This window comes from Gekko japonicus, unplaced genomic scaffold (genome assembly GCF_001447785.1).
Source record: "Gekko japonicus isolate JY-2015 unplaced genomic scaffold, Gekko_japonicus_V1.1 scaffold113, whole genome shotgun sequence".
NCBI lineage: Eukaryota > Metazoa > Chordata > Lepidosauria > Squamata > Gekkonidae > Gekko > Gekko japonicus.
Window position 1 is genome coordinate 1096571 of NW_015160211.1, and position 16526 is coordinate 1113096.

At 43.0% G+C, this 16526-nt stretch overlaps 1 protein-coding gene across 5 annotated transcripts in view; it reads left to right on the top strand.

Annotated features, from left to right (window-relative positions):
• Nucleotides 1-16526, top strand: part of HIPK3 (homeodomain interacting protein kinase 3) — a 117779-nt gene that overhangs the window by 63142 nt on the left and 38111 nt on the right. For all 5 annotated transcript variants that reach the window (XM_015409752.1, XM_015409769.1, XM_015409774.1 and 2 more), the window contains 2 exons: nucleotides 14505-14628; nucleotides 15550-15669. In XM_015409752.1, the coding sequence (XP_015265238.1) occupies nucleotides 14505-14628; nucleotides 15550-15669 (244 nt within the window). The remainder of the gene's footprint in view (nucleotides 1-14504; nucleotides 14629-15549; nucleotides 15670-16526) is intronic.

Sequence of the window (16526 nt, forward strand, 5' to 3'; positions counted from 1 at the left end):
CTTTCCCTTGGTGCAGTTTCGGCAGGAAACACTCTGGGCGTGTGCCGAAGGGAAGGGGGCGCCCTCTCTACTCCTAAGAAGCTAGAAATTTCTGTAGGCAGGCCTGCATATGCGCACTCCCCAAGACAACTCGATGAACAACAGTTATGGGTAGGTGCAATCCTGTTTTTCTGCTCCTTGTTCCACAAAATTTGACTGAAGATCCTTGGATCAAAATCAGAATGGATACTACTCACGATGGAGTTGGAGGAATCTGCTCATCCATACTGTAGAGGATACGTTGTGGGGCAAAAGTGTTAATGATGACCAGTCATTTCAGGAAAGTTGGTCCTCCATTATTGATCTCATTTAAGAATCACCTGAAATACTGTTCAAAAAGCAGTGCTTAGTGATGAAACTGCAAACATGACTATTAATCTTTAGTTTAATGATGATCCTTCCAGCTCCTGCTAAACTTTGTTCCTGAGCATACTGAAAGTTATCACCAACTTTTTTACATTCCTGAGTTAAATATTAGTTTCATTATCTGAGTCAGTATTCTTGGTAATGTTTGTTAACCTAATAATTTTCTCACCTGTTTCTTTGCCTCTTCCGTATTTTAACAGTTACATTAATTGAATAATGGGTCTTATATGATGCATAAAGACTCCTGAGTGTAAAGGAGAGTGCTGTCAGTTACCAGGGTAACGGCTCCAGTGTAAAACCTGGCTAACTTGGGTGGCCTAACAGAGAACCACTGGTACACCACGGTCCTAGATTAACAGTGATTTACCAGCGCTTTATTCACCACTGAAAATTGAATAATTTGAATAATAGGCAGCTGCAGTAGTAGGAGACACTCATGCAGTTCAGTGATCCAACCACCTGCGGTTCTACCCTTTTTGAATGTGCCAGTAAAATTTCATACCTAATTTGTGACACCTGCAAGCAAAACATGACAAATGACTGAAATGAGAGATGAGTGTTTATTTACATAATGATTAACAGATTATCAGGCGTTTAGAACATTGCTTATTTAAAGAGATAATCTGTGTGCAAATTTCATGGGCACACAATATCTTCCAGCACAGATTAGCAGCAGGAGATGAGTTCCGGAGAAGATCTGGATTCTTGTCTTGTGCAGTGGGAATGAATATGTAGCCTGTATGTAAAATACACCTCAGTGACAATATTCACAACGTAGAAGTGACCTTGGGGCCAACCAGAAAGATCTATTGTTCAGTCCCTCTATTTGCTAACCAGTACTATAGTAAACTTATGCTCAATAAGAAAAAGCCATATGAATGTTGTACTTGATTCCATTCTAGCTAAGTGAAGTATTGTCCCTTCAGCAAAAGAAAAGAGAATTTCACTTGAGGCAAACCAAAGCATCCTGTTCTCCGGCTGAACTCCCCATCGTTGCCTGAGTAATCTTTCTCCTTCTATTTCATATGGTGAGCTTTCTTTTGCCCACAGAATCATTAAGACAACACAGCCCTTAAACTACTCCAACCCTAGAGAGGCAGTACTATTAACATTACCTTTGGAACTCAGTATTTTATTCTCCATTATTGATCTTTTAAAAGAAAGAGATTGGACGGTAGCTATCTAGAGTTTTTCACCACTGTGAAATCTGTTTAGCTCTATTTTTATGTGATAAGTCTCCCCAGATTTGTTCTGAGTATGTAAACGTAGGTCAGCTCTACAGAGCTGACATGTGATTAAGTGGTCTTCAGAACTGGAAAAGTTAAAAAAAAACCCAGTGCCTCCATGGAGTGGTATTTAAAAATAGTGTTCCTGTCATTTCAGAAATACTTTAGCTATTTAAATTCATGGTGTAGAAATACCACAATAAAGAGAATTTTTCACTGCCATTTTGTATTTTGGAGTCTCCTGCTTGGTAGGCAAGCCATTTTGGGAGACGAGACTTTTCTTTAAATATATAGGATTTAAAGAAAGCTATATTTTCTGAGACTCTGGCGTTCTTAGAAATAGAAGCTGTTTCTGGTATTCCTCCCAGCTTTTTGTAGGAATATTTTTATTTTCTGGCACCCTGCTAAAATGTTGACTAGACAGATCATTCTGAAACGAAAGTTCTATGTTTTGTTTTACACACGCACGCACACAGAGATCAATGAGAAATCATTTGCTTGTGGATTCCTCTTTGTTTACCCTTTCAAGGAGTACTACAAGCAAGAATGGCAGCAGCATTGCACTTCTTATAACTTTAGATTCCTTTGTTGTATTGTGTTGGACAAGTTTTCTTCCTATCTCAGCTTTGCTATCAGCTGACATATTTATATTTTGGAGTGAGTATATTGGAAAAAGGCAGTCATATAGGCTGTTGGAACTGTGATATAACTGTGTTAGGACAACTGTGGAGCTGTCTTCGTTATTGTCTAGATGTTATGCCTGTAGTGGTTGGTATTCTAGATTTGTATGTTACTTGCTGAGCAGGAAGATGGTGGCAGTGTTTAAAATAATTTCATCACGGATAGCACTCGCTACCAAGTGGGTTTTAGGCTATTCTAGATTCAAAGAATTAAGAGGATCATCTAGAGTTAAGATTGATTTTTCTGGTTGCTGTAGGGAAAAGCAGCCCTTTTTGTCTGCTGGTTTGCTGATGAGTTTGAGGAAAGAAACAGCAGGGACAATGACTATTGAGAGGGAACAGAAAAAGTATTTTGACAGTTGAATTTAACTCAGACATTTGTTTTGGAAACTACTGTGTGGTTATTGTCAAGGGATAGTGACAGGCCCTGACCTGGATAGCCCAGGCTAGCTCAGTCTCATCAGATCTTGGAAGCTAAGCAGGGTCAGCCCTGGCTACTATTTGGGAGGGAGACCACCAAGGAATATCAGGGTCACATGGTGGCAGGCAGTAGCTCTCTTTGAATGTCTCTTGCCTTGCAAACCCTATGGGGTCACCATAAGTCAGCTGTGACTTGAGGGCAAAAAGAAAAAGAATAAAGGGAAGAAGTGACAGGTCAAGGCAAAGCAAAACACAAAACTGGAATGTAAATCGTCACTGTCCAGGGTAACGAGCCCCCGCCAGTCCTTCTGAGGAACTCTCAGCTGAGAGACTGAGAAACTAGGTATTAATCAAGAAGTCAGCCTTGCAAGGTAGGAAACTTACAAGCTGAGTTCCAAAAACAATTATTTTGGTAGCTGTAGCCAATGTAGGCCAAAATACTGGGTTTAGATCAACACCCCCAAACCCAAAGAACCCCACCAGAGTATAATTAATGTTTATTAAAAGAGGTGTGCTAAGAGTGTAAAAATATAAGAGCAGTGCAAAGCAAGGAAGAAAATAATAAAAACTAACTCACCTAAAATACTTGAACAGGCTTTTTGGTCCTCTGACCCGGATCTTACCTGACCAGACTGAAGCACAGAGTCCAGGTAAAGTTTCAGAGATCCAGAACAGGTTTTCTGGCCTCACAAGGCCCAGTCCAGGCAAAGATGCCCCAAAGCATAGGTGTCCAGACAGGTCTGACCAAAAGGTACAAACTAGAATGAATGCTCTTCCTTTATGCCAGGCTGCCAGCAGCTAGCCTGATTCTGGTTAACCAATTGTAGCCCAAGGGCACTGCATTACTTGTGGGGTATCCCCAATAGTGGGGCACCCCACTCCTGACCTGAACCAGAGACCCACAAAGTCAGGCCAAAGAGGACACTCTTCTGTGCCACAGAGCTACCCAAAGCTCTGGAAAAGGGTTTCAATCTCAGGTTGCAGAAGACAGAGCTCTTCCACTGGGCTTTTGGTTGAGGCGGTGGGTGTCCCTCTCCCCTCCAGTGGCTTGGACCCCAATATCAGGGCACTGCTGAATTTCAGATGATTGACATCGGAACTAACTGTTGCACGGTATTTTAGGTTTTTATTGTTTTAAATATTAAGAATTGTTGTAAACCACCCTGAGCCCGCCCGCAGGGAGGGCAGTATATAAATCAAATAAATAAATACATCTCCCATCTCCCCCTCCACCTGGCAGTGGTATATATATGTGTGTGTGTGTGTGTGTGTGTGAAACAATCACAAGTTCCACCAGGTAAACTATCTGTATTTCCATAGCTATTCAGTAGCCATCTGGCGAACCTTCCTCTGTTTTTGAACCTTCACGTAGTCCCTTTTGTGTGACACCTATGCCTATGTGGAAATCCTTTGTCTCAATACCTGTCCTTCCTGCCCTCCTCCCTTGGGATACTGAGATAAATTAACCAAACATTAAAATTATTAACTATCCTTCCGGACACCCATCAGGGACCCATTTCACCCTTTTGTCTAAGCCTGGGAACCCATTCAACCTACCCTGGTAGGACCATCAATGGTCATCAAACCCATTCAGCCAGCTCCAGTAGGACCCTCAATGGGCATTAATCCCATTAAGTTCTAGCCTGGGAGACCGCCCCCAGAATTCCTGTAAAAATAGAGAGCACGCTCTGCCTCGGTGTGCACTCTGAGGGCGCCTATTATTGAGTATACCTCCAAAGTCTCGTCTTTGGGCCTCCTTCTCCATAGCGTGGAATGCTGGCCATTGGTGCTATCCTCTTCATGGACTTCTGCACATCTGGACAGGTAGTATAACCCCCATAATTGCTCCTAAACATTGCTATCATCACTTCTTTATTTCTTAGTTCTGGATTGTGTGCTCTTTCTTGACTGCTTAGTGTGACTGTAACCAGTGATATCCTTTAATAAAACTATTCAAAAACTCTTTAAATCTGGAGTCTTCCTCCTAAACTGGACCTTGGTATATATAGGTGTGCAATCCCTTGCACCCCTCTGGCCTCTTCTGTCTCATAGCTCATTTCCCCCAACAACGGGACACAGGCCACGTGTGGTAACACAATCAGGTGTGTTGCTGAGACATATGACCACATACTTCTGCAGCTGATATATTTTCAAAGTCAAGCAAGTCACTCCCCCTCCTGGGTTCTTTGCACTAATGAGATGGAATGAGAGGGCAAAACTCTATCTTGGTCCCTGGCCTCGAAACTCCTGAGCCCCATGATCTCATCCACACCTGTGTCTGACTCCATTTCATTCTCTCTTGAAACTGCAAGTCATTAAGTTCCCAGAGAGAAGTCTTCTATGATTTTACTAGCATCAGGACCTGCACCAAAGTTCTGAAAAGTCAAGAAACCACTAGAGAAAAGCCACTTTCTTGACATCTTCCACTTTTGAAATAGGGGAACTTTCTCCAAATTTTGTCTTCTCATATAGATTATGGTATATAGTGGCATAAAAGGGATATGGCATATAATCGCATAAAAGAAGGGTACCCAGTAACACCATTAAAATAATGAAAGATATGCACATCTTTGGAGTGCTTTGGAGCTTAGCCTCTAAAGGCTTAATACAACCTTTCCCAACCTTATGGTCCAAATAAACAACTTCACCCAACCCATTTGACACTTTTGCACTTTAACAGTAAATCCAACAGCTTGAATTTTGTAGAAGACTTGACATAGATGAATCAGATGGTCCTCAAATAGTCTTTCCAGGAGTCACCTTAAATAGCAGGATCGTCAAGATAGGCACAAGCAAAGTCAAATGTGCCTTGTAACAAAGAGTTAAAAAGATTGCTGGGTCATTTCTCAACACAAATAGAGGGTGGTAATTTAAACTGGAAGAGCCAAGGGGGTGCCAAAAGCATATTTTAGAGAAGCATCCATACCCTAGGGCACTTGCCAGTAACCTTTTGTCAAATCTAGGGTAGTAATGTACTTTGCTCACCCCAATTTTTCAATCAGATCTTCAATAAAAGGCAAAGGGAATTAGTCTGGAACACTGACAAAGTTAAAACGTCTCTAAGTTAACACAAAACCAGATTCCTCCATCCTTCTTGGATACTAGAACAGTGGGACTGCACCATGGAGATGTGCTAGGTTTGATGACATCCATGTCTAGCAGGGCATGAATCTCATTGGCAATATCAGCGGCATGCTGGCCACTAACTTGATAAGGGTACAACATGAGAGGTAGAGAATCTCCAGTATTGCTATTGTGTATAGCAAGGTTGGTCTTTCCAGGACAACTTGAAAATTCTTCTTTAAATTCATTTAAAATTGCATGTAGCTGGATCTTTTGATCAACACTAATTTCAGGTGCAAGAAAAATGTCCTCAACCTCACCTCCTTGCTGGCTCTTGGCTAAGAGGTCAAGGGGCTGTTCTGTTTCTTAAGCAACAGTATGCACTGAGAACATGTCAGGGGTACATTCAAAATACTTTTTCAGAGAGTTCACATGATAGATCTTAGGGTTGACCTTCTCAGGAAAAGTAATAAGTCACTGGATTCAGCTGCTTAATGATAACTCCAGGTCCAGCCCACATGAAAAACCAGAATGGGGGGGAGCTCTCTGTTTAAACTGAGCACTTTTAAAATTTCCTTGGGCTAACTGCCACAAATCTCTTAACTTATTCTGTAACTTATGTACATATTCAATAACAGTAGAAGGAGCATGTTGTTTGAACAAACTGAAGAATTGTGTGCCAAAAACAAGTTCATTAGGCAAAAATCCCAGACTTTTTTGTGATGTGTCATGATAGGCAAAAAGCAAATAAGACAGAGCTCAGTCCCAACCCTCTGAGTGGTCTGAAGTGTATTTTTTCAGCATTTGGCCCAAAATTTATATGTTCAATTAGGCTGTTACTCCAAGGACAGTAGGGTGGACTAACTTGATGATGGATGTCAGCAATTTCAAACAGCTTTTGCATTAGTTTAGACATGAACCTAGATCCCAAATCAGAAGCGTTGGTCTTGGGAAATCGCTAATGACAACAGTCAGCAAACCCTTGGCCAGACTTGGAGCAGTAAAGCTGGGAAGGGGAACAGCTTCACAAAAATGAGAACACAGGTCTATCACAGAATGAAATGCTTGCCAGACTAGGTAGGTTTAGGAAGTGGCTCAATGACATCAGTGCCCTGTTTTTCAAATGGCTCACCTTCTATTGGAGGTCTACATGGATCCCTAGAGTGGTCATGGTCATAACCCATATGCTGACAAATATCACATGTCTGGCAATAATTCTTGACATTGTTGTGAACATTGGGCCAATAAAACTGTCTGGAGATCTTAGCCAAGGTGTATTTAATGCCAAAATGCCCAGCAAGAGTGGTCTCATGACCTGACGCAACACAATAACCTGATAACTTTGCAGCACAACTGACTGTTTCTGTTGGGACCAATCCAGAGTACACAGGGCAATCTGTCTTGACATGATCTGGTTCTTTAAAATAAAAGCAGAGTCCAGACTATGGGGGGCGGGTCACATGAGGTTTAGCATCAGATGTAATGGAAAGAGGCTTGGCTGACCATCTCTTGGACTGTGGCGGATCTGATTTGGAGGCTTCCTTGGCTTCCCCAGCCATTTTCCCACCAATTACAGCAGAAGATGCAAACTTACAGTTTTCTGCTGATGTAGCTTCATGTAGAGAAAGGTCAGTTTCTTGACACTTGCTGGGTAAGGAATCCTTGGAGAGATAAGGCCAACCATTATTTTACTTGATTTTTGCCTTTCCTGAGTAGTTAATCTTCTGGAAGGGACTGACCCAGTGGATCAATCAGATCATCGGTGCCTCCTTTGATGAAGTTCATGCCTATCATGAATTCATGCCTGTGATATGAACTTGAAGAGAGACTTGTTTTGAACCAACAGTTAAATAACTTTGGGGCATTTTCAAATCTTTCTTTCCTTGGCATGATGCTCAGTGTTGTTGCAACTTCAAGTCTTCCTAGATCAGATGAGTATCTTGGACTCTTCAATCTAGCTTTGTCTTGAACAGAAGATACCCTGGTAATCCTGAAAGATTACCTAGCTCTAGTCTGCCACAAAGAGAGTCTTTTCTCTTGGCTCTCCAGGATCTCTCAGAGACGTTTGACACTGTCAGCAGTGGTATCCTTTCCAGATAACAGAAAGTGGTGCTGTGAGACTACTGCTCTGCCCCTTGGCCTGTGGCGTACATCATTTTGTCTTTTTTACCCGTACATGTGAAAATATTGGGACAAGTCATCCTGAGATTTGAAGAAAGAGTCAAAGGCCCTGGTCACACGGCAAAGTTGCCGCGGTAGAGGCACAGATGGTGGGCGGATTATCCGGGCGCAATCCCACCCCAACATCTGGGAAGTGAAGTGCACCTGTGGTTTACCGCTGACAATGCAAGTTAAAAAACTAGTACCTCCAAGGTACTAGTAAATGTTTGCCGCAGGCTGCCTCCAGACTCCCATGGTGTGATCGCACCTGCGCGCGGCATTCCCCTCCGGTCCCTCGTTTACCCACTGGCGCCGAGGGAAGGACCCGTGGTGTGCCGCTGGCGCGTCTGATCGCATAATCGCGGATCAAACTGCGCCGGGGCAATTAGCCATGCCTCCCCCCCTGTGATATCTGGCCTGTGTGACCAGGGCCAAAGTATGCTGATGGTGTCCAGACATGTTTATCCATCTAATTCCAGGGAGGTGGTAGAACACCTGAACTGGTATTGTGAGCCAGTGAAGGGTTGGATTTGGGCAGATAAACTGAAATTTAACCTGGTCACTTGTATGCATGCCTTGGTCCAGTTTTGACTACTGTAACATGCTGTACACAGGACTACTTCTGAAGAGGGCCTTGGAACTTTAGCTGATTTAAAACACAGTAGCTAGAGCCTTCACTGGGTCATACCATGAAGAACATTTGCTGTATTCCAGTTTGTTTTGGAGTCAGTTCAAATGGCTAGTGTGAGTCATGCAAGTCAGGTGGTATCAAGTCACCCAGTGATTGTTGTCAGGCCTGGCTCCAATGAGTCTTCCCTCAAAGGCCAAAATAGCTCTGGAAAGGACCCAGCGCCCACCCCCGCCTTTTACTTACAGAAACCAAGCACCAGAATGCTGTGGTTGCCTAGCAACAGCCACTGAGGGAATCTGTTAAACTATAGGTGTTACTTTTACCATTTGGGTTTCCCCCAAAAAAAACAACAACAAAAAAAAACAGTGGAGGAGTTAGAATTCAGATTTTTCTGCAAATCTGAGGCAGGTTGGTAGAAAGATCTGTCTTGTCATTCAAAGTTCCGATCAGCAGATGTAAGTATACTCAGATTTGGCCAACTTTGCTGTTAGAAGATACAAGTGGGGACCGGCAAGAAACCTGTGGGAGTGGCTGTCCCATTTCCCCATCTCTGCTTTTCCCCCTTTCCTCCTACTTCTCTCACACTCTTTCTCCTTCCTGCCACCCTTTTCTTACTCTCTTTCTCTCCCCTACATGCCTGTCACTTCCTTTCTGCCCCCACCCTGTCACTCTTTCTGCCCCTGTCACTCTCCCGGCCTCCCACCTACTCCCCCCCCACAGCAGCCACTCTCTAGTAATCACAACGGATTGCCCAAATACAGCAATCAGTTCCTCTTAGGGTTGCCAGCTCCATGCTTGGAAATTCCTGGAGATTTTGGGGTGGAGCCTTAGTAGGAGCTTGGAAGTGACCTCAGCAGGCTATGGTACCATAAACTCCACCCTTCAAAGGAGCCATTTTCTCTGCTGGAACTGAGCTCTGTCATCTGGAGATCAGTTGTAATTCCAGGATATCTTCAGCTCTCACCTGGAGGTTGGCAACATTAGTTCCATATGAAGCTCACACCACACAACTGGGCCACAGTTTTCCTAGGTAGAGGCTGCTTGGGAGGGGGGAACCTGAAGACAAAGGGTCAGATAAATGTAAAGGGAGAAGGTAAAGGTAAGGAGAGAAGAAAGCAGGAAGAGGTAAGAGGCTATGGGTGCTTTCAGGAAAGGGAAAGAAGAAATAGTGGGGAGAGGAAAGTAAGATGTCCACCACAAGTCTTTGTGGGTCACCTGCTTGTATTCCAGATTAAGGATGCAATCCTGGGCACGCTTGTGTAGGAATAAGACCACTGAACTTGGTAGGACTTACTTGAAAGTCTAAAATGGTTGGGGGGGGGAGGGTCTGACCTCCTGTCCTCCCTAAAGGACACCATTATTTGTTAGTCTTGCTTCCATTTTCTTAGGCCTCTTGCTGACTTGTGTACCCTTCTGTGAGTTTCTAGATGTTGCTAGCCAAATACCAGAATCAACTGAGCTTTGGCTTTCATCAGCTTTCATAAAAATTTTGAGGCCTCACCCTAAGATAGCGTGGGAGAAAGCTGGAGAAAGAGTGCTTTGGAGAAGGGAGAAAGAGAAGAATCTCTGCAGCTAGTTTCTTCTGAACGGGCATTAGAGAACGGTTTGGGGAGCCATACAACAGAAACCTTTGTCAGATTTAAGATGTAGCTGTATCCGTGAGAACATAATTTCAAAGCTCAGAGCTGTTTGCAGTCCCCAGGCAAATCAGTTTTCCTGTCTCTTTCTTTTAATGCCACCCTTTGGATTGAAATCTTCCATAGCAATAATTGTGGCATATTCTCAGCAGGAGAAATTGGTCTTTTAATGTGTTCAGTAAAAGCAGCTATAAAAAGGCAAGATGTCAAGTTTAAAAGAACAGTCTCTGAAGACAAAGATACTTAATGCTGTGTACCTTTCTTGCACTGTCTGTATGTAAATTTATTTCTGGATGCTCATAAGAACATAAGAAGAGCCCTGCCGGATCAGACCAATAGTCTATCTAGTCCAGCATCCTGTCTCACACAGTGGCCAACCAGTTCCTCTGGACAACCAGCAACAGGGCATAGAGGCCAAGGCCTTCCCCTGATGTTGCCTCCTGGCTCTGGGATCCAGAGGCTTAGTGTCTCTGAATGTGGGAGTTTCCCTCCTTTAAAGCCCCTGGAAAGGTCCCTTAGCTCAGAGATAGGTTGATAATATCTGCCTGGGTGGTCTGTATTGTCTTCACCACCAGCTTTCACTAGCCATGACAAACACAGATCAAGGGGTCAAGTAGTGGGTTTCACAGCAACCAGAATCCTGTCAACCTCCTTCTGGGAGAGTTGACCGAAGTGGTCCATTACAGGGCCTAAAGATGGCCAAGGGGCCTACAGTTCATATATTATGTCAACTAGCAGTAAAGCCCGTTGTGGAAATAAATACAACGAGATCTAGAAAGAGGCTCTGGGGGAGTACTCTGGCTTTGGGCAAACAGTGTCATTTTGCTGTGGTGACCTCAGCAGGGTATAATGACAGAGTCCACTGTTTTCTCCAGAGGAACTGATCTCTGGTCCCTGAAGAGCAGTTGTAATTTTGAGTGATCTGTAGCCCTCACCTGGAAATTGGCAACAATTGTTACCCAGGACGAAATGGCTGGTTTGGAGGGTGGAGTCTATGGCATTCTACCTGTCTGATGTCCCACCCCTCCACAAACCCCACCCTCTCCAGGCTCCACCCCTCAAATCCCCAGGAATTTGCCAGCCTGGAGTTGGCAACCCCATCTCCTTCGCAGCTAACCATCAACCTACCATTATCTGCCCCTTTGACTTCAGCTGACTTCCGCCCTCCCTTCTGCAGAGCAATTGTAATTTTGAGTGGTCTCCAGCCCTCACCTGGAGATTGGCAACAATGGTTCCCCATGAGGGACTGAGTGGTTTGGAGGGTGGAGTCTATGGCATTGTACCTGTCTGAGGTCCCACCCCTCCTCAAACCTCACCCTCTTCAGGCTCCATCCCTCAAATCTCCAGGAATTTCCCATCGGGAGTTGGCAACCCTATCAGGATTGGCCCCAATATGTTTTCTCCCAAAGGGCAAAGTAGGTGACTGGACCAAACTTAGTTGCCTACCAACAGGCACTGAGGGGAAAGTAGGGTTGCCAGCTATAAGGAGGGAAATACCTGGAGTGTTGGGGGGTAGATTCTGTAGAGGGCAGCATTGGGGGATCATTCTCCTCTCCCCTATTATGCAACTGAAAATTCCAACTGCCTTGCGGGGGGGGGGGGGGAATTTGAGGTGTGGAATGGAGTGACGTCCAATCAGCTTCCATATGCAAATGACCTTGGAACGCTGGGCGGGACTGCACAAAGCAGCCAGTCAACCCAGCCAGTGTGTTCTGAGTGGCAGTTTTTCCGGCCTAACACTAAAGGAGTGCATTTTAGAACTTTGGCACCCACTACTCTTTTATTATAAGGGAGAGATGATCAACGTGGCCAAATCTGTGGATACTTAAATCCAGATATTGGAGCCATAAACGACAAGCTAGATCTTTCTATCAACTTGAGAAAAGCCCCAGATTTGCTGAAGAATCTGAAATCTAATACACACACATTGCACACACTGTGCATCCTGGCTTGAGTTTTCTGGGATAGAGGCTGCTAAAGGGAGGGAAGCTGAAAACAGGAGCAGATGGGTTGGCTGGAAGATGGGAAGAAGATAAGGAAGCAGGAAAGGAGGAGAAGCTATGGGGGATTTCGGGGAAGGGGTGGAGGAAATTATGGGGGAGGGGAAAATGAGATGCCCCTCTCAAGTCCTTGCGGGTCCCTCACTTGTAAAGAATGTATATTTTTGTAAGTATACAAATAACATCTATGAAAAAAGAATGTTGTGAAGGAATATTTAAAATACGGGATTTATATGTGAATTTTGTTTGCAAGAGTTCCGTGCTAATGCTAAAAACCATGTTTTGTGTTTTGTACATGCAAATGTTTGTTTATGGAATATCTGCATTTTATAATCACATATCTGGCCAATATAGAAGAACTGCTACAATTTTCACTTAGCCAGTTGGGTTAATTCATGTAAAATTTAATAACAAAAGGCATAATTATTATTATTTGATAAAGTGAGCTGTGAATAGGGATTAAACTTTGTAATCTATGACAAATTTAACATGGCAGAGTTTTTCTGTGACGCTTCCTTTGTTTTGTTTTTTTTTAAGTAACAGACTGAACTATCAAAAAGTAACTATAAGCTCACTGCCATACGATGTGATGATCACCAACTTGGAAGGCCTTAAAAGGGGAGTGGACAAATTCATGGAGGACAGTGCTATCAATGGCTGCTAGTCATGACAGATACCTATTCTCTCCAGTACCAGAGGCAGTATTCCTCTTTCTTATATCAGTTGCTGTGGAACACAGGCTGGAGGGTGTTGTGGCAGTCAGCCTGCTTTATGGGCTTCCTTGAGGCAGCTGGTCAGCTGCTGTGTGAACAGAGTGCTGGATCTGATGTTCCTTTGGTCTGTTCCAGCATAGCTGTTCTTACATTCAGCACAACGTACATAGTAGAAACATTAACAAATTTTAACATAATGAATTTATTTGTTTAAAGGAAGATGACCCTGAATGTAAGATGATCCCCCTAAAAAGAGAAGATTATACATAAAAGCAGGTGACCAGTTTAAAATGATCCCTCCTCAAAAGCAGCGGGTACAAAGTTTTTTTTAATTACATAGTAGTCAGTATACTGCTGCGGTGGCTCAAGTGGTTAAGACGCTGAACTGCAGGCTGTGGAAGGTCGGTAGTTCAGCAGTTTGAGACCCGGGTGCCGCAAGATGGAGTGAGCTCCCGTCTCTGCTTCCAGCTCCTGCCAACCTAGCAGTTCGAAAGCAAGAAATTGCAAGTAGATAAATAGGTACCACTTTGGTGGGAAGGTAACAGCATTCCGTGCGCCTTGGTTTTTAGTCATGCCGGCCACATGACTATGGAAACGTCTTTGGACAGCGCTGGCTCTTCGGCTTTGAAACGGAGATAAGCACCACAACCCTAGAGTCTGATTCGACTGGCTTTCGAGCAAGGGAACCTTTACCTTTAATCAATATACAATAAATAAACTATGGAAGAAAATTACTTTCACTTCTTGCTTCTCTGGGCATTGTAACCATTCACAAGTAGTATGTGATCATGCTGTTTCAAATTCATAAAGGCAAGAGATTGGCTTTTTAACTCTCTCTCCCCCCCCAGTCATACTACTAAACAGAGGCTTAGATAAACTGATCAGTGGGCAGTGCAGTTCTAAACAAAACTACAGCCTTCTAAATCCATTGAAATCAGTGGGTTTGGAACAGTGTAACTATCCTTAGGAAAGGACTGTTAACCACCAGCAAATTCAAAGCATCTTGAAAGGCGGTATTTGCAGATGCAGTGTTGCTTTCACTGCTTCTCTGGTAAATGAGTTGGCACACTTTCTCCAAAGCTCTCCCTGCATGCGCAGTGTAGAAGACAACCCCCCCCCCCTTTTAGAAAGGCAAAAGAAGTACAAAATGTCATCTTACTTTTGAGTAGATATGGTATTTAGCTGTAAAATCCATGCTGGAAACATTTTGCTACAGAGCAAGTGTAGCAAAACAAGTTTTTGATATAGAATGGTATATTTATTGAATGCTGAATGCCAGATGTGATAATATATTGCAAGAAAGCCAACATCTAATTTAAAGACTCAGTTACAAGTCAGTTTCAGAAGATAGCTGTGGTGGTCTGTAGTAGAGTAGCTAGCGAGTTACAATTGACTTGCATGCTAAGAGAAAAGGAATTAATTAAAAAGGCAAGTTAGCTTGATCTGTAGCAACAAATTAGTAAAAGTGACCTTGTTTTTCTATCATGTTTCCCAATGTCTGCTTTTAATTGGATTATTTTGATGCAGTAAATTGAACAACAGTACAACAGGATTTGTTTTTATTTGCAGAGCACCAGAAATCATATTAGGTTTGCCGTTTTGTGAAGCCATAGATATGTGGTCACTGGGCTGTGTGATTGCGGAACTATTCCTTGGATGGCCACTATATCCAGGAGCTCTTGAATATGACCAGGTAATAGAAGATTAGTGATGGTATTTTGAAAGGAGACTTTATTTTACATATTTAAATTTGCAAATTGATTACTTGAGGACTGACTAATTAAGTTTTGAATGTATAAATTGACTATACTGTCTACTGAGCATAATGTGTATCATTAGATCCAGGCTTCTGTAAACTTGCTCCATTCAGAGATGTGATTTTTACCACCTTCCTTTTTGTCCTGTAGTCTTGTATTTGTCAGTGTATTGCCAATTGGCCCCAGAGTCAGACAGAACCAGAGGTTGCCCATTGCAGGATTCTGTAGTCTGCTGGTCTCCATGTAGGGGCCCTTTTTGTGAATGGGTGCTAACAAATGCCACCTTTCGCTGTGTGTTAACAATATGCAGATAGTATATTACTGAGCGTACTTTAATTTTTTTGCATAGTAGTATCTTTCCACACAAGTAGGCTATCAAGATTTCATATCAATGACCTCAGCCAAAAGTCAAATGAATATATAGGCTGAATTCCATATTGAACTTTCTGAAACTTTCTGAAACTAGCATTATATATACACAAATGAATAATGTCATAGTTAGAAAATTAATTTTGACAGACAAGTTGATCAGTAGCATTTATTCTGCTGACCTTGATGGTTTCTACAAATCAATTACACAAAAGGTCTTTAGGAACATAAGCATAAACATATAAGCTAGGTCTGTTTGGGTGCAAGTGCATTGAGTATATTGCCTGAATTCTCTACTGCTAATATCACTTCTAAATATCCGTTCATAAGACCATCCTTCCAGAAGGTCATCGTTTACAGAGTCAAACCCTTGAGCTATTTTGATATCATGCCATTTACATTAAGTACCAAAGATTACTGGCTGATTCTGTAAAAATGATACACATATAATGTGGTAGTGCAAAGCTATGTTTCTTTAATCCCTCCAGATTCGTTACATTTCGCAAACGCAAGGTTTGCCTACAGAGCAATTGTTGAATATTGGGACGAAGACCACACGATTTTTCTGTAAAGAAACAGATGCACCATATTCTGGTTGGAGATTAAAGGTAACGAGATTCCTCAAATTCCTGTGCTCTATATTCCGTGGGCCTTAAGGAAGAAATAGAGCTGTGCTGAACAGGGCGGGTTTCCCCCCCACACTTTCTGAATGTTTTCAATCCCTTTGAAATGTTCCCATCTTCTCAGTAATCTTTTTTGGAGTGTTGATTACTTTCGTACAAGGGGAGGTGCTGAGGAGAGAATGTCCGCTCCCATCTACTTTAAGGCACCCCGTGCTCTACTCCTGTGGTTAGTGCTCAGAGGACAGGAGTTCTTTTCAAGACCCAGTAAGCTACATCTGGTGCCATTTTTAAATTTGGAATGCCACATAATTATGTGATGATGATGATGATGATGCTAAGGGCAAGATAAATTGCATCAGAGTTGGAGCTTTACTCAGAAGCCCCTTTTTGTGCAAAATAAGTTCACTTGAGAAATATTTGTATCAACTTTAGGAACCTGAGGGAGATGAACAGAGCTTGTCTGCCAAGGGAAATGTTATTGATGCTGTCGTTTTGATATTACGACTGTTGCTCAATAATCTGTAGTAGTTCTAATGTATCAGAATGTGGAGCACTTCCAACTATGGCTTGGTCTCAACACAGGCTTCAGCTTGCTAGGCAGCCATGGAAGATTCTAGTTGACCTAGTTCTTTATCGCTGCCTCCAGTTCCTATTGTGGCTCAGGGTCACTTGGTACTTACCTAGTCAGAATTGCTCAGGTTGCTGACATAGCACATGAGGTCTTCAGGTGGCCTTTTGGGCAACCTGACAGGTGCTGAGGATGGCAAGGACAGATGGAAAGATAGGAAAGGAGGGACAGGAGGAGGATGGAGTAAAAACAAGAAAGGGGTGAGGAAGAGGCC